Source organism: Erpetoichthys calabaricus, chromosome 5, assembly GCF_900747795.2.
Source record: "Erpetoichthys calabaricus chromosome 5, fErpCal1.3, whole genome shotgun sequence".
NCBI lineage: Eukaryota > Metazoa > Chordata > Cladistia > Polypteriformes > Polypteridae > Erpetoichthys > Erpetoichthys calabaricus.
In genome coordinates, this window is record NC_041398.2 from 195,225,515 (window position 1) to 195,251,697 (window position 26,183).

Below are 26,183 nucleotides of genomic sequence, written 5' to 3' on the forward strand. Positions count from 1 at the left end.
CATTTCCACGGTAGCTCACACCCTGTCGTACGCAAGTTCTCTGCTTGGTTTTGCAGACTGGCGGCACCCAGCGTCAAAGCAGTGCTACTGTTCCTGTGTGATTTACCCTTTCTTTTTTAGATCCACATCCCTAATGCGGCTTTATAAATACACTGAAATTAACTGCATATTGTTTATATGTTTAATGCATCTGATTGTAATTAACTTGCAACAATATAATGGTGCACAGAATGGTCAAACTATTCTAAATACCATAACTGCTTTAGCGTTGTTACTCTCACTGTACCTTCTTCTTCTTCTTCTTCTGTCAGCTGCTCCCGTTAGGGGTTGCCACAGTGGATCATCTTTTTCTATATTACTCTCACTGCACCACTCGGAGTATTTATATCACTGTATCTGAGTGTGAATCACAGATCTACAGCGGTTGGAAAGAGAATTATCGATAAACAGCATCAAGCACTCACTGCCTCAGCCATTCGCTATTTGAACTGCTGTCATCCGACCAACGCTTCAGAGCCTTTTCTGTTCGGACTTCGCTGTTCACAAACAGTTTTATCCCAAGAACTATACATGCACTCAATCAGTCCATCAAGTGCTCCTTGTAGAACTGTTTGTACTTGCAAGTTACCGTTAGGTAATTGTACTTATGGTAGTTATAATATTGCACAACCTGAGCCACTTTATAAAGCGTGTATTTACAAATGATGACGATATCATTTTTAAGATGAAATGCAGCAAAATATGTTTATTATATTATACAGATAAAACTTTAACTACACGGTGCCACAGTGCTGGCAAGCTTGAGCTTTGTTCACGGTTTGTTCCTGCCTCACGCTGTATTCATGCTGTGGCTGGTGCGACACTGGAAGGATAGATGTATAGAATAATTAAACATTACGAAGATATTTCGATGTTCCTTAAAAGTTTTGAAGAATCTGCGTTCTAAGCTTACAGATGGCTTAATGTCTATTACAGAGCTGATTGTGTGGCGATTGGGTATTTGGAGAAAGAAAAGGAAGGATAGGAATTGGGGGTTAGTATGTTTGAAAAAGACAGTATTTCTGTAATAAAGCATTTCATCGAAGGTCGCGCATGGCGCAGCAAGCATCTTGCATAAGACATGAACAGTCACTGCGCCACTGTGTTCCCTTGTTTAGTAACATGCTTTAACTCATATCATCATGAAAATGATATCACGTATACTTCTCAGTATTTTAATTATTTAGAGAGCTGTAATATTACGAATGTAATGGATTCTGTGTCCTGTCGGAGGAAGAGCACGTAGTGATTCAGGCACATAGAGCACATATAAGATGAAATGCACAACAAAGCATTTAACGTGCTTCTTTAGTTATGATGGGATTTGAGAAACTAGTAAATTAAACGATTTTAAGATGAACTTTATGATGTTCTACTTTAATGACAAAATAAACTACGTGATTAAAGTGGAAATTTCGAGATTAAAGTTGACATTTCGTGCTTTTTTCACTGTGTGCCTTTTTTTTTTCACTGTACCGTAATAAGCTTTCATATGACACTCAGACGGTGGGCTACGAGTCGCCTTTTCACGCCGACTTTGATATGTGACTTTTTTTATTTCGGGCACTGTGCGACTTTGTGAACTTGAGCTTTCGAGTTTCTCCGACACGCTATGTCACTCGATCAACTTCCTTTTGTTGCTTATGTAACTGTTTAAACCAACAAATAGTACGTTTTTCTTTGCCTCCATTTGGTATTAACTGAAATCTTCTGTTTTTCCTCGTACTTTTGCCATTGCCTTTTCAAAGAACGCTGAGCTTAAGGGCTATTTATATTGCTTTGCGTATTCAAAGAGGCATAATTCTGAGAGGAGTTGGGGCGGGACAACAGGCGCGTGCACAAGCGTTACTTTTCATGCTGATCGGGATTTATGGAGAGGAAGAACGTGGAAGTTTGCGTACGCACAGATTCCTGCATCTGGATTTTTCTGTGCCTAAGCACATTTCGGCTTTTGTGCTTACGTCATGTTATGGTGCGAATTCTACGCACTGCATTATGCATGAGGCCCCTGAAGACTCTGCTCTTCCTATTCAATAGGGCATTCAGTTCTTTTGTGATCCATGGCTTCTTGTTGGGAAAACCGTGCACTGTGTTTGTGGGGACTATGTTATCCACACAACTTGATGAAGTATGTGATAGAGTGGCTCAATTCCTCGTTGTGCTTGCCATGTGACTCGCAAAGCATATCCTAGTATAGTCTGATTGGCGTAAAGGTAGCAAAGCTTATAACAAGTCCAGGGTCCCGTTTTCTCTTGTTGTGCAGTCCTTAAACTGGTAAAAATTGGTGAGGGTGGAGGAAAGTAAAATATGGTGAAAGTCATTTGAAAATGTGATGAAAGCGCTGGGATGGTCAATAGAGAAGTTTCTTATTACAGAGTATACTGTCTCTGTTGCAATTGCTGCATCTGCCGAGGGTGAGGGGATGTAAACTGCCAGCACTGTCACATATGAAAACTCTCTTGGCATACAGTTAGGTCCATAAATATTTGGACAGAGACAACTTTTTTCTAATTTTGGTTCTGTACATTACCACAATGAATTTTAAATGAAACAACTCAGATATCGTGGTGGAGGGGTTTGCGTGTCCCAATGATCCTAGGAGCTCTGTTGTCCGGGGCTTTATGCCCCTGGTAGGGCCACCCAAGGCAAACTGGTCCTAGGTGAGGGATGAGACAAAGTGCGGTTAAACAAACCTACTATGATGAAAAACAATTTTGGACGGCGTTTTCCCTTGCCCGGATGCGGGTCACCGGGGCCCCACTCTGGAGCCAGGCCTGGAGGTGGGGCTCGATGGCGAGCGCCTGGTGGCCGGGCCTGCACCCATGGGGCTCGGCCGGGCACAGCCCGAAGAGGCAACGTGGGTCCCCCTTCCCATGGGCTCACCACCTATGGGAGGGGCCAAGGAGGTCGGGTGCAGTGTGAGTTGGGTGGTGGCCGAAGGCGGGGATCTTGGCGGTCCGATCCTTGGCTACAGAAGCTGGCTCTTGGGACGTGGAATGTCACCTCTCTGAAGGGGAAGGAGCCTGAGCTAGTGCGCGAAGTTGAGAGGTTCCGGCTAGATATAGTCGGACTCACCTCGACGCACAGCTTGGACTCTGGAACCAATCTCCTTGAGAGGGGCTGGACTCTGTACCACTCTGGAGTTGCCCCCGGTGACAGGCGCCGAGCGGGTGTGGGTATACTTATTGCCCCCCGACTTGGAGCCTGTACATTGGGGTTTACCCTGGTGGACGAGAGGGTAGCCTCCCTTCGCCTTCGGGTGGGGGGACGGGTCCTAACTGTTGTTTGTGCGTATGCACCGAACAGCAGTTCGGAGTACCCACCCTTTTTGGAGTCCCTGGAGGGGGTGCAAGAGGGCATACCTTCTGGGGACTCCCTCGTTCTGCTGGGAGACTTCAATGCTCACGTGGGCAATGACAGTGAGACCTGGAAGGGCGTGATTGGGAGGAATGGCCCCCCCGATCTGAACCCGAGTGGTGTTTTGTTATTGGACTTCTGTGCTCGTCACGGATTGTCCATAATGAACACCATGTTCAAGCATAGGGGTGTTCATATGTGCAATTGGCACCAGGACACCCTAGGCCTCAGTTCGATGATCGACTTTGTGGTCGTGTTGTCGGACTTGTGGCCACATGTCTTGGACACTCGGGTGAAGAGAGAGGCGGAGCTATCAACTGATCACCACCTAGTGGTGAGTTGGCTTCGATGGTGGGGGAGGATGCCGGTCAGGTGTGGTAGGCCCAAACGTGTTGTGAGGGTCTGCTGGGAACGTCTGGCAGAGCCCCCTGTCAGAAGTAGCTTCAACTCCCACCTCCGGCAGAACTTCGACCACATCCCGAGGGAGGTGGGGGACATTGAGTCCGAATGGGCCATGTTCCGTGCCTCTATTGTTGAGGCAGCTGACCGGAGCTGTGGTCGGTGCCTGTCGTGGTGGCAATCCCCGAACCCGTTGGTGGACACCGGCAGTGAAGGATGCCGTCAAGCTGAAGAAGGAGTCCTACAGGACCCTTTTGTCCTGTGGGACCCTGGAGGCAGCTGATAGGTACCGGTAGGCCAAGCGGAATGCGGCTTTGGTGGTTGCTGAGGCAAAAACTCGGGCGTGGGAGGAGTTTGGGGAGGCCATGGAGAATGACTTTCGGACGGCTTCGAGGAGATTCTGGTCCACCATCCGGCGTCTCAGGAAGGGGAAGCAGTGCAGTGTCAACACTGTATATGGTGGGGATGGTGCGCTGCTGACCTCGACTCGGGACGTTGTGGGTCGGTGGGGGGAGTACTTCGAAGACCTCCTCAATCCCATTAACATGCCTTCCAATGAGGAAGCAGAGCCTGGGGACTCAGAGGTGGGCTCCCCCATCTCTGGGACTGAGGTCACCGAGGTGGTCAAAAAACTCCTTGGTGGCAGGGCCCCGGGGGTGGATGAGATACGCCTGGAGTTCCTCAAGGCTCTGGATGTTGTAGGACTGTCTTGGTTGACACGCCTCTGCAACATTGCATGGACATCAGGGACAGTGCCTCTGGATTGGCAGACCGGGGTGGTAGTCCCCCTCTTTAAGAAGGGGGATCGGAGGGTGTGTTCCAACTACAGAGGGATCACACTCCTCAGCCTCCCTGGAAAAGTCTATTCAGGGGTCCTGGAGAGGAGGGTCCGTCGGATAGTCGAGCCTCGGATTTAGGAGGAACAGTGTGGTTTTCGTCCTGGTCGTGGAACAGTGGACCAGCTCTATACCCTTAGCAGGGTCCTGGAGGGTGCATGGGAGTTTGCCCAACCAGTCTACATGTGTTTTGTGGACTTGGAAAAGGCATTCGACCGTGTCCCTCGGGGAATCCTGTGGGGGGTACTCCGAGAGTATGGGGTACCGGCCCCCCTGATAAGGGCTGTTCGGTCCCTGTACGATCGGTGCCAGAGCCTGGTCCGCATTGCCGGCAGTAAGTCGAACCCGTTTCCAGTGAGAGTTGGACTCCGCCAGGGCTGCCCTTTGTCACCGACTCTGTTCATAACTTTTATGGACAGAATTTCTAGGCGCAGCCAGGACGTTGAGGGGGTCCGGTTTGGTGGGCTCAGGATTGTGTCACTGCTTTTTGCAGATGATGTTGTCCTGTTTGCTTCATCAGGCCGTGATCTTCAGCTCTCTCTGGATCGGTTCGCAGCCGAGTGTGATGAGAATCAGCACCTCCAAATCCGAGACCATGGTCCTCAGCCGGAGAAGGGTGGAGTGCCCTCTCAGGGTTGGTAGCGAGATCCTGCCCCAAGTGGAGGAGTTCAAGTATCTCGGGGTCTTGTTCACGAGTGAGGGAAGAATGGAGCGTGAGATCGACAGGCGGATCGGTGCGGCATCCGCAGTAATGCGAGCGCTGCATCGGTCTGTCGTGGTGAAAAAGGAGCTGAGCCGCAAGGCGAAGCTCTCAATTTACCAGTTGATCTATGTTCCTACCCTCACCTATGGTCATGAGCTATGGGTAGTGACCGAAAGAACGAGATCGTGAATACAAGCGGCTGAAATGAGTTTCCTCCGCAGGGTGTCTGGGCTTTCCCTTAAAGATAGGGTGAGAAGCTCAGTCATCCGGGAGGGGCTCGGAGTAGAGCCGCTGCTCCTCCGCATCGAGAGGAGTCAGATGAGGTGGCTCGGGCATCTGATCAGGATGCCTCCTGGACACCTTCCTGGTGAGGTGTTTCGGGCATGTCTAACCAGGAGGAGGCCCCGGGGAGGACCCAGGACACGTTGGAGGGACTATGTCTCTCGACTGGCCTGGGAACGCCTTGGGATTCTCCCGGAAGAGCTAGAAGAAGTGGCCGGGGAGAGGGAAGTCTGGGCATCTCTGCTCAAGCTGCTGCCCCCGCGACCCGACCTCGGATAAGCGGGAGACAATGGATGGATGGATGGACAACTCAGATGCAGTTGAAGTGCAGACTTTCAGCTTTAATTCAGTGGGGTGAACAAAATGATTACATAAAAATGTGAGGCAACTAAAGCATTTTTTTAACACAATCCCTTCATTTCAGGGGCTCAAAAGTAATTGGACAATTGACTCAAAGGCTATTTCAAGGGCAGGTGTGGGCAAGTCCATCGTTATGTCATTACCAATTAAGCAGATAAAAGGCCTGGAGTTGATTTCAGGTGTGGTGGAAGGAATTTATGGACCTAACTGTATAATAATTTTGTAAGCCCACCGTGAGCAGCTCAATATTCTGATTGCATACCTGTGTTTTAAGTGTAACTTGTCCGGGGTTGCACCATTTTTCACTCATGAATTAATGTAATGTTTACTTTCTGAACACTCCAGAATTAATAGATGGACTGAGTAGGGTTGAACATCCATCTATCTAGCCATCCGCTTTCAAATCCCCTTAATCCAGTTACAGGTTTTTGGGGGGCAAAGTGTATCGAGTGGAAGGGAAGAACCTTAGAAAACGCAGCAATTCACCTTGGGTGACATTCTTACATACTTACTTAAACAGAGCCACAGAGTTGCCAGTAAAGCTAACATATACGTCTTTGACATATGGGAGGAACACTGAAGTATTGTAAAATAAAATCCACAGAGAATGGAAATAGTTGCTTTTTGTGTGGATTGTTTAAAACGTCAATATAACATTGATTCATTACTGGGTGTAATTTGCATCTCTTAAGGATGGGGGAGTAAAATGGGAATACCTGTGATTACCATGAAGTCATACAAGGGTTCTACATTTATAGAACAACATATTTTATAACATTCCCTTTTCTTGTAAAATGTGCATCATATTGTTCTTGCTAACTATGGATAAATTATTTTTTTCATTATATTTTTAGGTGCAAGAACAGATATCTTAAACAATGAAAAGAAATTGGCTCTTGACATGGCAACCAATGCGCAGTGTGCATCATTACTGAAAAAGAAACAAGTGACAAGTAAGTACCTCCATTTAGCATGAGTAATAAAAATATTAAATGAAACAATTCAAATATTAATTTCAAGAAATATATGCAAAGCAGTGACACACAACATCCAGGGTTATGTGAACCTGAATTGAAACCTTGACTTTTTAAATGTATTCATAGGTGACAGCCAGAGTATTTTGTTTATTTTTAAAACATCTTAATGTATTCCGTTAACACTGTATTGTTCCTCTAGGGTAATACTTTATAGTGAATCTTGGGTAGCCACATATGCACGACGTGTCTCGCCAGTGGGACACAACCATATTTCACAGTTGTTGGTGTATGTTTCAGTAAACCCACAAGTCAATCAAAATCAATAATGTTAATTTTTGCTTTTTTGTCTGCTCTCTTTCATTGTTAAATTATGCGATTTGGACGTGTATACCCCAAGGCGAGTAGAAAATAACAACTGAGGGAATCAAACATTCAGTCAAAGATTAGAGGAGAAGAATGCAATTATCTGTTTTCTCCAAAAGGCTTATTCTCTCCAGGATAAAGTTGGCAGCACTTATAAGGTTTATGTTTCTTGATTTCAAAAGTGCTTTCAATACCATCCTGTCACCCCTGTTAAGGGGTAAACTCAGAGATAAGCAGGTTGATGAACCAATGTTCTGGATAATGGACTATCTGTGAGGCAGACCACAGTTTGTGAGAGTCAAGAACTATGTTTCTGCTATGGATGTGAGCAACACTGCAACAACACAAAGAACAGTCTTGTCTCCATTTCTGTTCACTTTGTACACTGTAGCAGTAGAGATGTGTGTCCACCTCTTGAACCCTCAGGTACCACTCCAAACACCAGGTAATAGTACAATTCTTCTTTATTGTACAATAATCACGTGCACAAAGCACCCTCCACTCCACACTACTCATATACTCAATATTCACTATAATAATCGCAATTCTCTCTCCTCCTACTCCCAGACACTTAGCCACCCTACCTCCCAGCTCAGCTCAGTGTACTGGGCTTTCCCAGAGTCTTTTACACCCCCTGACCCGGAGGTGTTCCTGTCCAACAGTCCACAATTCCTTATTCCTTCCGGGTCAGGGTAAACAGTCTTTATCTTCAACCTGGAAGCACGTCATCTCTCCTGCTCACGTGACCAGGACATACTTCCAGGTTATAGGGCACATATGAGTCCACAGGCTTCCCGACAGCGACTCCCAGTGGTCCCCAAGGTATCCAGCAGGGCTGTGTATAAAAACTACATAGTCCATGAGGCCCTGCTGGAATTCGGGGCATGTCCATGCTGTTGGGAGAGCTCCTCCTGGCGGCCTGGGGGTGAGGGCCGGAATATGAAGCCGGCCATCCTTCACAACACCCACGACTATAAATATAACACCAGCTCATGTCACTTGCCGAAATTCTCAGATGATTATGCACTTATGGGGTGTGCTGATAAAGAGAGAACTTTGTTTCTTGGAGCAAAGAGAATTGTCTACATCTTAAAATTAGCAAAACTAAGGAACTGGTTATTGACTTTCGCCGCACCAAAGAGCCTATATATCCAGTCACTGTTCAGGAAGTGGATGTAGAGGTGGTCCACTCTTACAAGTACTTGGGGGGCCACATTAATGACAGGTTAGACACAGAATAACTATAAGCAAGGGTAGAGCAAGGTGCATTTCCTTACTAGACTTCATTCCTTTAATGTGGGAAGAGACATCCATCACATCTACAACTCTGTGATGGCCAGTGCAATTTTCTACTCTGTGGCGTGCTACGCTGGTAACATCAATTCAAGAGAGACCCACCGAATCAATATGCTAATTAAAAAGGCAAGCTCAATCATGGAACACACCCTGGACCCTCTGGAGGAAGTAGCAAAGAGAGAGAGTTAAAAACAAATCTGAGTGCCATTATGAACAATCCCGCACATCCTGCCCATGACACACTAACACTGAATATTTTCAAACAATGAATTTTTCAAAAGAAATGTGTTAAGAAATGATACTGCGGCTCCTTTACACCAACCGCAGTACACCTGTATAGTGCCTCACTGTGACAGCCAAGTCATAATTTTTTCTTTTTAATTTTGTTTTCTTTATAGTGATAGTGGTGTGTGTTCAAAACATAGTGTGCGTGTGTGATGTTTATTTTCTTATCTACCTAAAGCCAAATTTTCTCCAGGGACAAATAGTTAGGTCTCTCTGCCTATCTACTTTTATCAGAGATCTCACCTACCTCAAGCTACATACAGTGCAAAGCTCATTACTATTGGATAGAAGAGTTTTAGCCCATTCTAATGATGTATAGATGTGTATGACTGGCCATTCATATTAAATATCACAAGTTTGTGTAAAAGACAGGGAAATAAATAGCTTCTGTGACAACTCATTATTTCCGCATTGTTACACAAAAAGCTTGAGTTTGATTCTGATCAGTTTTAACTATTTTGAAATCGTACTGCTATTAGTATAACTTTGAGACGTTGTGGCGCACAGTTTTACAGTTCAATTACAATAACCAGATGCTGTCTTCTGCATGTTCTCACTAGGTTAGCTTACTGAGTAGCGGTCTTTCAGTTTCAACTTAGAGGACAGGCAATGTTTCTTAGTGTATTTGTGAGTATTGTTACACTGTAATTCTGCCCCTGCCTCTTGAAGTTTAATGTGAGGACATCGTTCAAATGTTACTATATCATGCTGCTCACATATCTGTGCCATGAGCACACGAGAAGGAAAAAGGGCATTTCAGGTAGTGGCTTGTCCATGGTATAAACATCACTTCTTCAATAAAGGTATTGACTGTGGCATGGACTATCGAAAACAACAAGGCAGAGAACACCAGGCCATCTACATCAGCGGCATAGAAGTTGAAAGGGTTAACAGCTTCAAGTTCCTCGGAGTAAACATCACCGAGGATCTCTCGTGGACCCTTCACATAGACACTGTGGTCAAGAAAGCTCGCCAGCGGCTCTACTTCCTGAGGAGGCTGAGGAAGTTTGGCATGAATGCCAACATCACCTCAAACTTTTACAGGAATGTGGTCGAGAGTCTGCTGACGGGCTGCATTACCATCTGGTATGGGAGCTGCTTTGCCAGCAGCCGGAAATCACTACAGAGAGTGGTGAAGGCAGCAGAGCACATCACGGGCAAGAGTCTTCCTGCCATTGAAGACATTTACCTCCATCGGTGCTTGCGTAAGACAAGCAGCATCATAAAGGACCACAGCCATCCAGCATGCCAGCTGTTCTCCTTGTTACCGTCTGGCAGACGATACAGGAGTCTGGCTGCTCGGACTACAAGACTTAAGAACAGCTTTTACCACCAGGCCATTCGACTCCTCAACAGCAACACCTGAACACTTACATACACTTACATTACATCTACATTGCACTACATCTACATTGCACTACTCACACACAAACTGTACCTGCACACACTCAGAATACTGACTGGAACATGCATCTGCACTTTATGGAATATGCATCTGTACTTATAAAACATTATCTGTGCAATAACTGTCATTTGTACTTGCTGCTCATTCAACTCATATTGCTCTATAACTTCTTTTAAAACATACACATTTTTTTTTATATGGCTTGTCTATTTTTAACTTGTAATCTTTTTTAAGCTTTATTGGATCTAGGCTGAGTGACTTGTTTTTCTCGCCATACACATTTCATTGTATGTTGACCCTGTGTTAACCTATATATGACAAATAAACCTAAACCTTTTTTTTATTTTTATCCCATTTATAATTACCTTCACCTCCAAACCCCTAAGGAAGTCCGAAATGAGTGTGATTAAACAATGAGGGGGAAAAAAAAACTGATGTGTTCCTATTGGGGTATGGGTTCAGGTGGGATTAAGAAGCGAGTGTGATTAGAAACTGGATAAAAAATTTCACTGCCTTATTTGATCCCTTCAGTGGTGGAGTTGGCTTATATTTATACTGTGAACAAGTATGCCACCTGTGACTCAAAGGTGGCTGAGAAACACCGGTTTAGATGTCTGTGTCTGTACGACTAGCTCTGCACTCGTGGCTGACTATTTCCTATCCTGTGCCTGGTGCTCCCAGGAAAGGCATTATTCCCATCCCTGTAACCCAGCACTGGAAGAAGCTGGTATTAAAATGTATGTATTTACTCAGTTTATTCCAGACGTTAAATGCAAAAAAAAAAGCAACAACAAAATATATAAAGAAATAAATAAATAAAAACACAATAAACTTGCTGTGCTACTGAAATAGAAGGCAGGAGAAGATGTGTGAATTGCGGCATAAAAGCCCTGATTTAGTTAATATTGGTATAAACAAAGGTTTTCAATCAGATAAATACTTGCTATTAAATAACTGTTGTACTCGTTACTCTTTAGCCAATTGCAGTTCATTTATAACATAAACAGAATAATAGTTTTTTTAAGTATGTACTTTAGGCACAATAATGATAAAAATCTATTAGTGCATAAAGGGTTAAGCAAGTTCATTTTTTTAATTTAACCTCCTTCCACCACTAGATGGCACCTGACGGTTAAAATTACATAATTTTGGGAGAAGCATGCAAGTTCATTTAGAGCATGAACCTCTTGTTAGAGACAGTACTGGGCCTGTGGAACTAATTTTTAGGAAAGACTCACTTGTTCTAAAAGCATACAGTTGACTAGTAAATTGTATTTACATTTTTAAAGTAATTTAAGCACTATATATGTTATGTTTATAAATAGATTAAATATTGGAAAAAATTTAAAGTGAAGACAAGTCTATCTATATTTTTCTTGAATCTGCTTAATTCAGAAGATTTTAATGGGGTGCCATAGCCTTTCCTGACATCACTAGGCAGTAGGTAGGAACCACTGTGGACAGGGTGCAAAAGTAACATACATTAACGGTCATTCAGTTTTCATGTATTAATAATCGTTTATATGGAAAATTCTTAACCATTGTGTCAAAGTGTTCAGCACTCTTATGTAATTAAAAAGTGAGTAACTTGTGTTGTTGAAATAAAGACTCTCTCCCTCCCTGTCCATTGTATCCATCAAAAAAGATGTTTCTTTGTCAAGCTAATTTATGTATATTCTATTTGAAAACTGGCTTCCTGTATGGGTCGGTGCTGACACTTTTATACTGTTTTTGTAATCTCTTTAATGCAGGCTTCTCTAAACTCCTTGGCATTAAGCAAAATCTTGATTTGGGCTCGGAATTCTATGGTTAAGTCACATTCTGTGTAATGTTTAATGATCTGGCTTTACATTTTTAAGCCTGAATAATGCTTGGGACAGTATTCTGCTGCCATCTAGTGGAGGAAATAACATCATGTTACAAAAAATCCTGAGTATTTTCATACATTTTGCCAGTCTAAGGTATATCATTGATATTCATGAGTAGGGTTGCAGCCTCTTACGAAAAACACAACGGCAAATGAAAAGCTGTAATGGCAGTTTTAGTACAAACTGAAACTGAATGATTACTTGAATTGTGCGGTAGTGATGATGATGATGTGAATTGGTCAGCAGACATTGACACAAAAAGTGAAACTGATGAATGATTTGACACTGAGCGACCAAGTTGCCATTATATGCTTGATGAATTTGGTTGTGTGAAGCTTCAGCCTGGTGCTACAGTAGCTACAAAATAAAAGGGCAAATTAATTATGATTGAGTACTAGGACAAGTTAGCCCCTCTAAGCACTGTTCACAGTACAGAACTGTCATTGTAAATAATTATTAATTAGGAAGTGTAGACCCAGTTGCAATGAGAAGATGTGCCCTGGCTGTAAATGAGGGCCATTGCATTCTTGACAAATAAAAGGGAATCCTCATTCCACTGTTCTCTTTTGAAAGAGTCTGGCATTTTCCTCAGTTGAAAATGAAAGTCAGTGAGTGGAGACGGATGAATGCTCCGCAACGTCTCGCCAATCATTTCCGTAAAGACGTCTGTGCGAGACAGCATTGCATCGCTTACTTCATACTAGGTCACCACATGCCCTTACTCTGTTGCTGGCAAATGACCTGGCAGTGGAACAGCTGAAGGCCCTCAGGTTTATGCCTTTCTGCCTTTAATGTACGACCAGTCTCTCCCCATTATCACTGGATAAGGTGGGCTACGCGTGACAGCCACCATAAGTTTCACAGAAGCACATAATGGTGAGCAACAATTGATATGTTACTGCCAGAATTAATAAGTGTGGTGATCTTATACCCATGAATTACAACCACCTCAGCAAACTTAAGTTAAAGAGTGTTGACCATAAAACGATAATTTACTCCTCACACCCAACTGCAGTTCATCATCACATCAAAGCGGAGGCATTATGGCATGAAGTGGCCCACCTCCCCACACTTGTAACAGCATGAAGGAAAATTGTGCTTCTCCTGTGGTCTGACAACCAGTTTCTTCTCATATTGAGTAGGCTCAGAGGTGGTGACGCACCCTATATGGGATTTTCAGTGATCAGCAGGGTTTTCTGAATGCTTAATGTGTGAGACTGTCCAGTGTCGCTCAAGGGCTATCTTGAGGTCATCCATGCTTTTATTTCCTTGCCCACAGATTGGCTGGGCAAGAAAATTGGGGAGAGCGCCCATCAGTAGTCACACCTTTTCAGTGATTTCATGAGTGCTAGAGCCCTATTGTGTCAACCAATGCCCAACTCTACCCCATAATTAAAAGGCTTGGGAGTGGGTTCAAATTCCACTCCCATCATGCTGTCACATGCTGGTCTGGGCTGACATCATATTTCAACAGCACCTTGGCTTTTTAATTGATCATACTCGGCAACAGCATGCTCGCTGAGGTCTTAATAGGTCTGCTGTGCTGGTCCCCTCAAAAACGTGTGCCTACTCTGCGTGCTGCCAGTGATGATGTTCAAACACTACAAAAAAATCTCTCAACGTCGTCATTGGGGTGTAACAGAAGTAATACCTGGGACAGCCCCACTGGTCATTCCCACTAAAGTACGTCGCTTTTCTGGTTATGTACCTCCACCTCGGCAAGTGAGTCTGTTGCTCCCCTACCTGGATTTTAAATTCCCAGGTTTCTTCCATCAAAGCAAGTAGGGTGGCTATGGTGTCCTGTTGCTCCATCATGTAGCAAAATTCGAAAAATACTGACTACATCACTATAAGAAAACACACAGACAACAGTGAAGTGTTGGGGCACCTGAAGGCAAACCCTGTATAATACAGTGTGAGCCAAAATGAAGTACCACATTTCTCAAGGTCATTACGCGAGGTAGAGGCACCCGAGTGGGTTGGGGTGATAGTCCTTTGATAGGCAATTCCTTTTAGTTTTTAGTCTGCAATATGCCTTGGTCTGGTGCACACCATGCTTTTGCGGTCAAATTGTTCTTCAAAAACAACAAATCCACCTTCACCACGCAGTGCGCCTTCTGAACACACTTCAGCATTCCTCCTGGCAGTGACCTCCCAAATCGGAAAACAATTTTTCAGTGGGTGGCTAAATTTAGACAGAATGGTACAACATTGAACAGAAAATTTCCAGGCTGTCCTCGGACTGTACAAACACCTGAAAACATCCAAGATGTAAGGGCATCAATTTTGCAGTCTCCTAGACGTTCAGCTTCGGCATTTCTAACAAGCCTTTGAGGACGATTTTGCATGAGGACCTTAAATTCCTTCCATGTAAAATGATGGTGGTAGAGGATCTCAATGAGAGAGATTGGGAGAACAATAGAGAGATGTGTGTAAACATTCTGCAAACCGTTCATTGAGATGCCATTGTCATGTACAGCAACGAGGCACGTTTCCATTTGAATGGTTGCGTAAATAAGCCAAACTTTCACTTTTGGGCTGAAACCAACCTTTGAGAACTTCATCAGAGATCCCTGCACAGTGAGCATACAGTCTGGTGCGCTGTTGCAGAATTTGGCATTGCAGGCCCTTACTTTTTGAGGAAGGGGAGCACTGGTCACTGTCACTTCAGAACGTTACATTGAAATGCTAGAGAACTTTTTCTGGCCCCAGCTGGAAGAAATGGATGTGGTGGATGCCCAGTTTCAACAGGATGGAGCAACAATTAATACGGCGTGGAATTCCATGCAAGTTTTGAGGGAGATGTTTCTGGGAGGCTGCTCTCCCTGAGCAGTGTTGTCGTGTGGTGTTCATGTTCACCTGATCTTGCTCTGTGCGATTTCTTCTTGTGGGTCTATCTCAAGTCAGAGGTATACACACACTGACCTCAAAACCTTGAAGCCCTCAAGGACACTATTTGCCACGAAAATGGAAAATGGTTAGGCACAGCAGCACCGAACTTCTAACAACCCTGTTAAAAAAAAAAACTTTAAAGAAGGTGCCATCTCCTAAGCTTGAACAACTGCCATTACTGTGATGACTTGCTTAGGCAAAGGGGATGTCTGTGATTGCACTGACTGTCACCCAATCCACCTACTTTGTCATGTGATGAAGACTTTTGAATTTATCAATGAGCACTGCATTTGCAACATTGTCATCGTCACTCCGCCAGTGTGGCTTTGTCAAGGGATATACGACAAAAGACACAATCCATTCTGCCTGCCTACTGATGAACATGCACAAACATATCACTTTTCTTGACTTGGAAAGGGCTTGACAAAATGCCTTGTGAACTAATCTGTTGCACCTAAAGATCCTGTGTTGTGCCTCAAGGCTATATGCACTAGATTCAACTTCTTTCCAACAGTGTCTAAAGCATTTTGGGATGCTGAATTGTAACCTTACTGCCCTTCACTATCCAGGTTGTCATTCACCAGAGATATGTCCTTTCGCTGCTGCTATTCATTCTATGCATGAATATGGCAACGACGATATCCAGAATAAGGAACAATAACCACTACTGTATGCTGTCAACATCCTGCTCATGAAGGAGAAGCGGCAGGGACTCTAGACTCCTTACCCAACAATGGAAAATGCAATTCAAAAAGAACAGTCTTTGACTTAACAGCAATGAGACAGAATGTAAGGAGTGCAGACAGATGGCACCATCCTATCGATAAGCGATCACAAAGTTTCCAAGTGCAAGTATCTCGGCTGCAGGGTCTTCTGTGACACTGACATTATCCCTGACACACCAGGGTGCAAGCCAGTGCTGCTAGAAGGTGTCAAGTCACTGGAGTTTTTTCAAGCAAAAGATTCTAACTCTAAAATCTCTAAAATGGTTATCTTCAATAAAATGGTTGTCTGCCCAGTCACTTGTATAGCGTGGAATTTTGGTCAATGGCTGTTCAACATGAATAGACACTACATGCTATGGAAATGTGGATGCTTCACTGGATGCTTGGTCTGATTTGGCTTCATCATGCCATGAATGAAGATGTAAGGAAGGTAATTGAAGTAGCACTGATCATGGACAAAATGCAAGAAGCATGCCTGCAATAGTGGCCTTGTGATCCATAGTGACGATCAGACACTGGCCAAAACAGCCCTAAAGCTCAACCCCAGGTGTAAAATTATGCATGGCAGACCAAAGAAACACTGGATGGACCAACTGGCAAAGAAATGAAGAATGCCAGTGCTTCCAGAAGATGCCCTTGACCAGATGCAGTGGAGCACAACGTGCTGAACTGAAGACCCTGAGACAAACACTAGGAAGAAGATAAAATGTTTTTTTTTTTTTTTTTATTTACTCCATCATGAGATTTTTATACTGTAGTTTTATGTGTATGACTTAAAAGTAAAATACTGCCGAAAATATTGAAGATCTAAGAACACTGTTGCCATTCTAGCATTGTTTTTTTTAATATTGACTACATCTTGAGGGCTTTTAATTTGTTATAAAACAAGGTTCTAAATGTAGTAGTTTTAAGGTCTTCATGTATATCTATTTCAGACTGTGTTGTCTGTAGGATTTTTTCATAGTCCCTGTCAGTGGTAATTCCTTAATAAGGTCTCCTGAATGATTCTAGGCCAGGGCATTTTGTATTCATTCTCCAACTATTATCATGATTTTAGTCATTTACTTTCAACACAGTTTTGCAAGCATTATTGATATTCATCCACTGTACCATATAAGGTTTTGAAGGTAAATATCTAGGCTTTTTGAAGCTTGGGCTGGTGCAGAATATTTCATTCTGCAGGATTTTCTGTTCTTCGCTTGACAATTTGAATTTGATTATTGAATAAAAGAAGCATGTATGCTGAGGCAAGCACACACAAGAACAAACTGAATTTCCCTCAGGCTAGAACCGCCATTATAAAATTTGTTGAAATACGTTTATTCCAGTGATCCTCCTGGATATTATGGACTTTTCAAAGTGTGAAGAGATTAATATCACAGCGTGGGTTAGCAAGGATCTATGCATAGCAAGAAGTTCATAGAAACGCACAAGCATGATCACAGTGAAACTGAGTCCATGGACATGAGTGAAAATAACTAGCATGGCTGAAAGAAACCTTTTTCTTGAATATTCTAGCCAGGGTCAGAAGTACAGGAGTTTTGTGTTTTTTGTGGAAATTTAAATGTATAAGCCAGAGTTTGCTGAAGGAGAGCTTCAACAGATTGAAGATGTTGTGGGGAGAAGGGGATACAAAGAGACAGAACTGGACATTTTTATGTTTTCTTAAAATAAAATGGATGAAGCAATTGAAACTGGATAGATCAAATAAGTTGCTTTTGTTAGAGTACATTTCTATATTATTAGCTGCAGCAGCAAATTAATTTGATGTTTTAAAGCTTCAAGTAACCATGTTAAATTTAAATTTTCTCAAGTGTTTGTATGAGGGGTTCCCTGATTCTTCAGTGTGCCTCACATATTCTAAAGACTTGCATGTTACAATGTGGCTCAATTAATTTTCAGAGCCTCGCAGTAAGGAGACCCGGGTTCGCGTCCTGAATCCTCCCTGAGTGGAGTTTGCATGTTCTCCCTGTGTCTGCAGGGTTTCCTCCGGGTGCTCCGGTTTCCTCCCACAGTCCAAAGACATGCAGGTTAGGTGGATTGGCGATTCTAAATTGTCCCTAATGTATGCTTGGTGTGTGTGTGTCCTGCGGTGGGTTGGTTCCTTGCCCGGGATTGGTTCCTGCCTTGTGTCCTGTGTTGGCTGGAATTGGCTCCAGCAGACCCCCATGACCCTGTGTTCGGATTCAGGGGGTTGGAAAATGGATGGATGGATATTTAGATACACTCGAGTGCACAAGCATGCCTTTTCATTTGGCTAGGACTAGGGCTTATGCAATGTCTTAAGTTCACATCCTAACATCATTTCAGAACATCATTAATATTTTATAACATTGCAGGGGGTGTGGCAGGGTTGGAGAGATGAGGAGGTGCTTGTACAAATAATTAGCTGCTCTGCCCTTGTACTGTGGAAAGTGTTAACATGTCATGGTATGTGGGTGTTTTTGCTCTGGACTCAGGAGTTAGTTTTGTTGTCTCGTAGAATTTCTGCAACTCCGCACATAGTGGTACTTGATAATGTTATTATGATGATTCAAAGGTGATTTGCTCCAAGTTCATTTAAAATTGCTACAAAGTATAATGCCACATTGGCATGAATCTCTAAAATTAGATTTGCCTCATAAATTGAATTTGATTAAATGTCCACCTACAGAAAACTAGAAGTTACTTAATTGCTTTAACTCACTCAAACACAGTATCCACAGTTGTTCTCTTTCAGCCATATTCTGAACAAATAAAAGCATTTAGGCGTGCGTTACAGAAGAAAAATCTGTAATAAAAAATAATTCCAGCTTTGTTTTGTCTTCATTAGCATACCCAAAATGCAGAAGGCATATTCTCTAAAAACTGGAACCTTTGCTATTTTGAAGTGGACATATTCAGTTAGATTTAAGGTTTTTGCCTTGCATATAGCCCGGTGCACCATAGGCTGCTATTATCAGCCGTTAATGCAGCAAGTCTTTTTAAAGTAAGCAAAAAAAAAAATTTATTGTAATTCTGATTTTCTGATGTCATGTCTTAGCATTTTAAAAAATGTGCCCAGCTATTCTCCTCAGGAATAAACAAAATCAAACAAAATCAAGTTGCTAGGAGCTGTTCATTTCCTGCTGGAATATATTTTGGTTAATCATTTGCGCTTCCATATGAGACTATTGAAAAGCTATTTCATATTGACTGGACTCAGTACAACAGGAGAAATATTTGATCCATACGAGATGCAGAGTTCATACATAACATTTTTATTTTGGTCATATATTTCAAACAAAACAAAGTGCGAATGAAGACGGGTCATGTCAATGTGCAGATTGTCATACATTTAAAACATGTTAATTCTGTTGGGTTCTTGATTTATTACACCTTATGCTGCTGTCATATACAGTGAGCTAATACTTGTTGAAAGCTTGCTTTGTGATGTAATATTATGTATATTGCCTTCAGATAGTATTTAGACACCTTTATGTAAATTTAAATTAATCTTGTCCCTCATCAAACAAAACTCTGCAACCCAGAATAACAAAGCAAAAACAAGATTTTTGGAAATTTTTGCAAACTCGTTAAAAATATAAAACTGAAATTCCACATTTTTCTCAGAACTTTTTTAAAGCACCTTTTGCAGCAAGTACGGTCTGAAATCGTCTTGAGTATGATGTGGTAAGCTTTACATAGCTGTGTTTGGGGATTTTCTGCCAATTCTTCTCTGCAGAACCCCTCAAGCTCTGTCAGGTTGGATAGAGACTATCCATAGACAGCTATTTCTTGTCTCTCCAGAGATGTTCAATTGGGTTCAAGTCTGGGCAGTGGCTGGGTCACCCAAGAACATTCACAGAGTTGACACTAAACCACTCCTGTTTTGTCTTTGCTATGTGCTAATTGTCAGTATCCTGTTGGAATGTGAACTTTCAGCCAAGTCTGAGGTCCACGATGGTCTAGAGTAGATTTTCAGCAAGAATATCTTTGCACTTTGCTCCTCTCTAAAACTTTCCCTCAACCCTTACCAGTCATCTAGTCTTTACAGCTGAAAAACAATTTATACAGCTGAATCTTGGTTTCATCAGACCAGAGAATTTTATAGTCTTGAGAGTCCAGTAAGTTCCTTATTAAAAACTCCAAAACAGTTTTCTAATATGCTGTTTGGCCACATTGCCATAAACCCAAAATCTGTGGAGTGTTGCAGTGAGATGCCCTTCTGGAAGTCTCAGATATCTCAAATCAGGTTCACTGTATCTCTGCCAGAACATCCATCAGACCCTACTTCCCCACTTACTGAGTTTTGTCGGACAGCCAGCTCTAGGAACAGTCATTGTTGTTCTAAACTTATTCCATTTAGGAATTATGGCGGTCACTCTGCTTATGCAGAAATTTTTTGTAGCCTTTTTGCATCCCAGATCTGTGCCACGGTAAAGTCCTATTTCTAGTCTCTGCAGGCAGTCTCTTCAACCTCATGGCTTGGTTTTTGCTCTGATACACATTGTCTGGTGTTTGCCTTTCCTAATTATGTGCAATCAATTGAAGTGACCAAAGATGGACTACAAATAAGGTGTAAAAACACTTCAACTGATGATCAATAGAATGGGTGTGCACAAACCAAATTTCAAGCATCACAGCAAAAGGCCTAAATAATTGTGTCAATATAATATTTACATGTTTTTTAATCAACTTGCAAAAAAATTCTTAAAATCCTGTTTTCAGTTTATATTTCTTGGATATTGAGTTTTGCTGGAAGGAAAAAAATAAAGGTAAGAGATTTTAGCATAGGTCTTCAACATAGCAAAATGTGAAGAAATTAAGTGGCCTGAATGCTTTATGAACGCGCTGTACACCATGTGCAAAATATAGTAATTTTATGCAGCCCATAAATAACCTACTTTACAAATTGCAACAGTGTTTTTGACGGGGCAACTTATTGGCATCAGAATGCTGCATTTCATTTTTTATTTTGTTTTGTTTTTGCAGGTGTGCCCCGAACTGCTAGCAATGCAGATGATTATCTGGATGATGAAGACTCCGACTAATTAAATTTCTGTTTCATGTTTCACTTAATAAACAAAAATTGTGCAATGATGTGCTCAAATGATTAGCATTTCTGTGGGTGGTTAATATTATAGTTTGCTTGGACTTTCGTAGTTAAATTTAATTATGTTTATATTTAAATTTTCTTTTTAACAACATGCATTTTTTACACTCTACGTAATATACAAGTTTGTTTTTTCCTACATCTTAACATGTATTGATCGTGTTTTAAAATATATTTTGATCAGTGAACTTTTTCCTTGTATTAATAATCAAAAAGTGATGGGGCGGGGGGGGAGTCATTTACGAACCAGTTAATATGTCGAATCTGATTATGGCATTCTTTTTCATATTAAACATTAACTATTAAATAGTGGAAAATCTTTGAGTATAACACACATTCTGTCAACATGATGAAAAAGAAATATCTATTTGAATTGTTATAGTAAGCTGTTGGAGTTTGCTTAAACTTACACATAGATTTTTTTTTTACATTTTTTAACTTTTAGTTGGATGCATTTTACATTTTAAATAATATTTCATCTTGACACCATACTTTATCAAGAACAGTGTGAGTTTTGAAATGTCAAATATGTGAGTACAAATGTGAAAATATTTATTTGATATCCACAAAGAATGTTACAAAAAATGTTTTTCTCTGTTAGGATAATGAATTAAATGTTGTGCTGTACTGCCGTTTCTATTATTGACTGGATATTTACTGCAGCTTTCATCAGAAATTGAATGGGATATTTTTACTGTGACGGATTTGCAAAAATAGTGAAATCAGCATTTTTGGATTGATGAATTGATTTAAACAAGGTGAAGAATTTTCAGCCTAACTAGAAAACAATGAAATAATTAAAATCAGCAGACATTACATTTTGTTTACAAACTTGTTTAATGTTTGCAGTATGAGTGCACCGATTTTCTGTCATTTTTGTGTCTCTTTTTTGTGTTTATGGTATATTAAGTGTGCTTATTAGTCATAAATCATTAGTTCATTATGCAAACCAAAGTCACCTACTATTTTGCAGTTTCAGTTTCATAAATACTTTTTAAGAACAGCTTCAAATGTTGCAGACTTTTTTTCCATACAGAGATTGAAAAAAAAGTGTTTTATGTATAAATTTTTAAAAATATTAGACTTAGAAGGACTCAAGGCAATATATAGCAATTAAGGAGAGGAGGTTAGGGGGATGTGTGGATGAGGAGGATTGATGAGGTGGGGTTCAGAGGGGGTTGGTCATAAAGTCTTATTTATATATGCATGTTTGTCTTTTCAAGCCTGCATATACTGGGTTCATGTCCAAATGTTTGTTTGCATTTTCATTAGATGGCCATGTTTCAGCCAATTCTCTGGCACTTTTAGTATTAACCTTTAATTTTACTTGTACTGAATCCCATTTAAATGTGTGTCAGGTTGAACATGTGTATGTAAATCAGAGACTGTGGGTCCTTTCTTCTGATTGCATTGCAGTGTTCCTGTATACGTGTGGCAGGTGTTTTTAATGTCTGCCTCATGTATACTGCTGGACATGCATTTCATGGTAAACTGTAAACCACGTCCTGTCTCTGCTGCTGATTTCTTGCTTTTAGCATTAAAAAGTACTGTGTGCAGTGTGTTTGTATGTTTGTGCACTGCTTTGATGCCTGCTCTGAACAGAATACATGCACTGCCTTCTGATACCCCATGATGATAAGGAAGTATGTGCAGTGTGGGATGGGGTATGAAGTTGGAGTCGATTGTTTGCTGAGATCTCTGGGGTCTCCTATGTAAGTATTGTCTGATGAATGTGTTTGGGTAGCTGTTTGATGTGAACAGTTGGTAAATATAGCACCTTTCATTCTTCTTAGTCTCCTTGGTATTACAATTGGTGTGTACTCCTCTGAACAGTCTTAACCCAGCTCAGTTTATGTGATGACAGGTGATTGCTTGCAAAGTGTAATATTTTGTCTGCGTAACATTCCTTATGATAATCACCTGTAATCAGGGTGGTGTCGTTACCTCTTTCAGTGGATATGTCCAAGAAATTGATCCTTAGGTTTATTTCTTTGTCTATAGTAGACTGGATCGCAGGGAATATTGCATTGACGTGGTTATGAAAATCATTCAGCTGGTCATTTTTTAATATGATGAATGTGTCACCAATGTAGCATATGTAAAGTTTCGGTCCTTAGTGAGTCAGAGCTATGCTTTCAAATCGCTGCATTACCAGTTCCGCTAAGAGTCATGATATTGGTGATCCCATTGGCATGCCTTCTATTTGTATATAGTATTTCCCATTAAAATGAAAGTGATTTTTCGGGCAAAGTGGAACTAGATGCATTATATCGTTGGTGGCCAGCTTCGTTCGTGTCATTATGGTGGGGTTGTTATTTAGCTTTGTTTGTAGAGTTTATTTGGCTAGATGAATTGGAATAATGGTGTACAGTGACACAGTATCAGACAAGACCATGATTTCATCCTCAGTGATGAATACATTTTTCAGTCACTGTAATGCCATCTCTGCTCATTTAACAGAATATTCTGAATCATATGTTAAATGTTTGAGCATATGAAAAAGTCCTTTAGATAAGTTGGACCACCTTTTAGACTGACAACTGGTCTGAATTTTAGAGGGGTTTTATGTATTTTTGGGAGGCCATAGAATTCAGGGCAGCTCGCATCATTGAATTTCATTCTGTAATATTCCTGTGAGTTTAGAAGGTTATTATTACGGAGCTTATTCAGAGTGGTGTTGATTCTGTTAAAGGTGGCCTAATAGAACTGTCACACCTCCTTTGTAGGCTGGTGTGATAAGAATGCTGTCATCCTTTTGTTGCAATCTTAACACTGCTCTTTTAAAGGAACATATAGCGTTAGACATCTTGCATGTAACTGGCTGGCCACAACACACCTTATTTTTTGTGCTTTGTCTGCTGGTATCTTTTCGGTTTTTATGATTTGTTCGAGGGAGCCTAGGAAGTTTATGTCAGATTCATTTTTGTGGTTGAACATTAAACCTCTGGCGAGAACATTTTGTTCTGTGGTGGACAGCTGTCTTCTGGAGAAGTTGTATACTCCAGATTGTGGTCCAGTAGCATTTACCATATTCCCAGTGAGTTTATTCTATTTTTTTGTTAGGTGTGTTCCGTTTAGATTTACGGCTTTTGTAAGTTGTTCCTTGGATTTGCTTAGCCCATTCATCTGTAATAAAATGTCCACATGTTGCGAGAAATCTGGATTGCTGTCTCATTATTTCAGATTTATACAAAGTTAGTTTGATGTGTGTTTTGGTGATCAGTTCATATAGAACACTCGGAGTGTTCATTTCTTAGTTTAAAATGTATGCATCTTGGAGATACATCATGTCTGATACAACTATGGAGTTTCTTATTTGCTGTATGTTGCCTTGGGTTCCTGCAAGTCTAATCATTTTCCTCTGATGATGATTCCTGGTAGGAACCAAAAGCTTAGGAATAAAAAATCTATTTTAAGATACGTTGATTCATTTCCTTCCTTTGTGGATTTCCAGCTATAAATATGTAAACTGTATCACAGAACGTTGCCTTAACAATAGACTTAAGAATACTTAACAATAATTTTTCACACAGGTGTAACTCAGATTATAGTATAGAATCCTGAATTGTGACATGTTGCAACCTGCCAGTTATATCAGCAGTTCAAGATTTAAATGTGATCAACCAGATGAAAAGTAACAAAAAGTTGCAAGTTAGTCCTCATTGCATTTTAGTCACATTTGTAGAACAATCTGCCATCTTCAGAGCTTTACTATACTGCTGTAGAATTAAATATTAATATTTACTTGTACCGTCTTTTGAAAAAATCATACCACATTTCATATCGCATTCTATTATCTTGAGAGTTGGAATGAAATAAACTCTTTGAAAATTAAAGAAGCACTTTATTGCTTACGGTTTAACAAACATTAAAATGATCACTGATTCAAAGTAATGGTACTGTCCAAGAAAGCATAGGACTCTTGTGCATTTGTTGAGATATTGTCTAACTGCACAAGTGCATAATTAAGAGTTGGATTTATTATGCCTAGAAGTGTGCTCAGACAAATTGATTTGATGAAAAACCCACTTCAGCTTTATGTATTTTACTTTAAAAGTTCTATATGGCTTTAGGCTATTCTTCTGATCAGTTATACATTATATACTAAAATTAAGTATTAAGCTGGTTTGACATTAGATAAGAAGTTCCAAGATACTGGCAACAAAAAGGTTATACCTGCTTGGTGGGAATGTGGTAAGCACAGACTAGATGGGTTACAGGCCTTTTGTAGTTAGAAACAACTAGAGTAAATGCAGACATTTTTTTTATTGTATCTTTTGAAAAGGAGGTGATATTTCAAAAAACACGATTGAATTCTCTTGTTTACCGTATTTGATTTAAACAAATTGTACATTCTTGAAATCTACCTTGTTTAGTCTGTTTTTATGTACCACATGGTATTACGAAATAATAAACTCTAAAAATGTATCCCATCCTGTTTTATATTGTTATCAAGGTTAAATATAAATTTGTTGGCCAGTATTTGTAATCTTCTTTTTTCCTCAGAATACTAAATGTTGTCCGTGTTTAAACGTAACAGATCGTGCAAGTCAACTTAAGAGGTGTATGAATGATACATATTGCTAATAAACTGTACAATTAAATGTAGACTTTTGAATAATGTATTTGTTACAGTGAGCTTTTTTTCTTTGATGTATAAAATCATTCATTTCACAAACATTTGCGCACCTAATTTACACAACCTTAAATAAACAATTACATCTAATCTTTGCATCTTGGTAGTTTCTGCTGTTGTTCAGTTGAATTTGGAAAAGGTGCATCTGTTTAAGACCTAGCAACAGTGTTTTCCTACAGTAAGCCAGCTGGATGAAGCTATGTTTATGAATGGGTTTCTGATTCAGTTCTATTTTACATCCTCATGGCATACACCTTTCACTCAATGTGTTTTTGTTAGTGACTGCAAAAGCATATCTGTATAATGAGGATGCATTTTCATATTAACTGTGGGTAGCGCTGCTGCCTCGCAGTTGGGAGATCTGGGGACCTGGGTTCGATTCCCGGGTCCTCCCTGTGTGGAGTTTGCATGTTCTCCCCGTGTCTGCGTGGGTTTCCTCCGGGCGCTCCGGTTTCCTCCCACATTCCAAAGACATGCAGGTTAGGTGGATTGGCGATTCTAAATTGGCCCTAGTGTGTGCTTGGTGTGTGGGTGTGTTTGTGTGTGTCCTGCGGTGGGTTGGCACCCTGCCCAGGATTGTTTCCTGCCTTGTGCCCTGTGTTGGCTGGGATTGGCTCCAGCAGACCCCCGTGACCCTGTGTTCGGCTTCAGCGGGTTGGAAAATGGATGGATGGATGACCAATCTT

The 26,183-nt window shown here is 41.3% G+C and overlaps 1 protein-coding gene across 1 annotated transcript in view; it reads left to right on the top strand.

Annotated features, from left to right (window-relative positions):
* Window positions 1–25,469, top strand: part of ostf1 (osteoclast stimulating factor 1) — a 92,521-nt gene extending 67,052 nt beyond the window's left edge. Inside the window, exons 9-10 of the mRNA XM_028802362.2 lie at window positions 6,831–6,929; window positions 20,741–25,469. Coding sequence (XP_028658195.1) covers window positions 6,831–6,929; window positions 20,741–20,799 — 158 coding nt within the window. The 3' untranslated portion in view covers window positions 20,800–25,469. The remainder of the gene's footprint in view (window positions 1–6,830; window positions 6,930–20,740) is intronic.
* The last annotated feature ends 714 nt before the right edge of the window (window positions 25,470–26,183 follow it).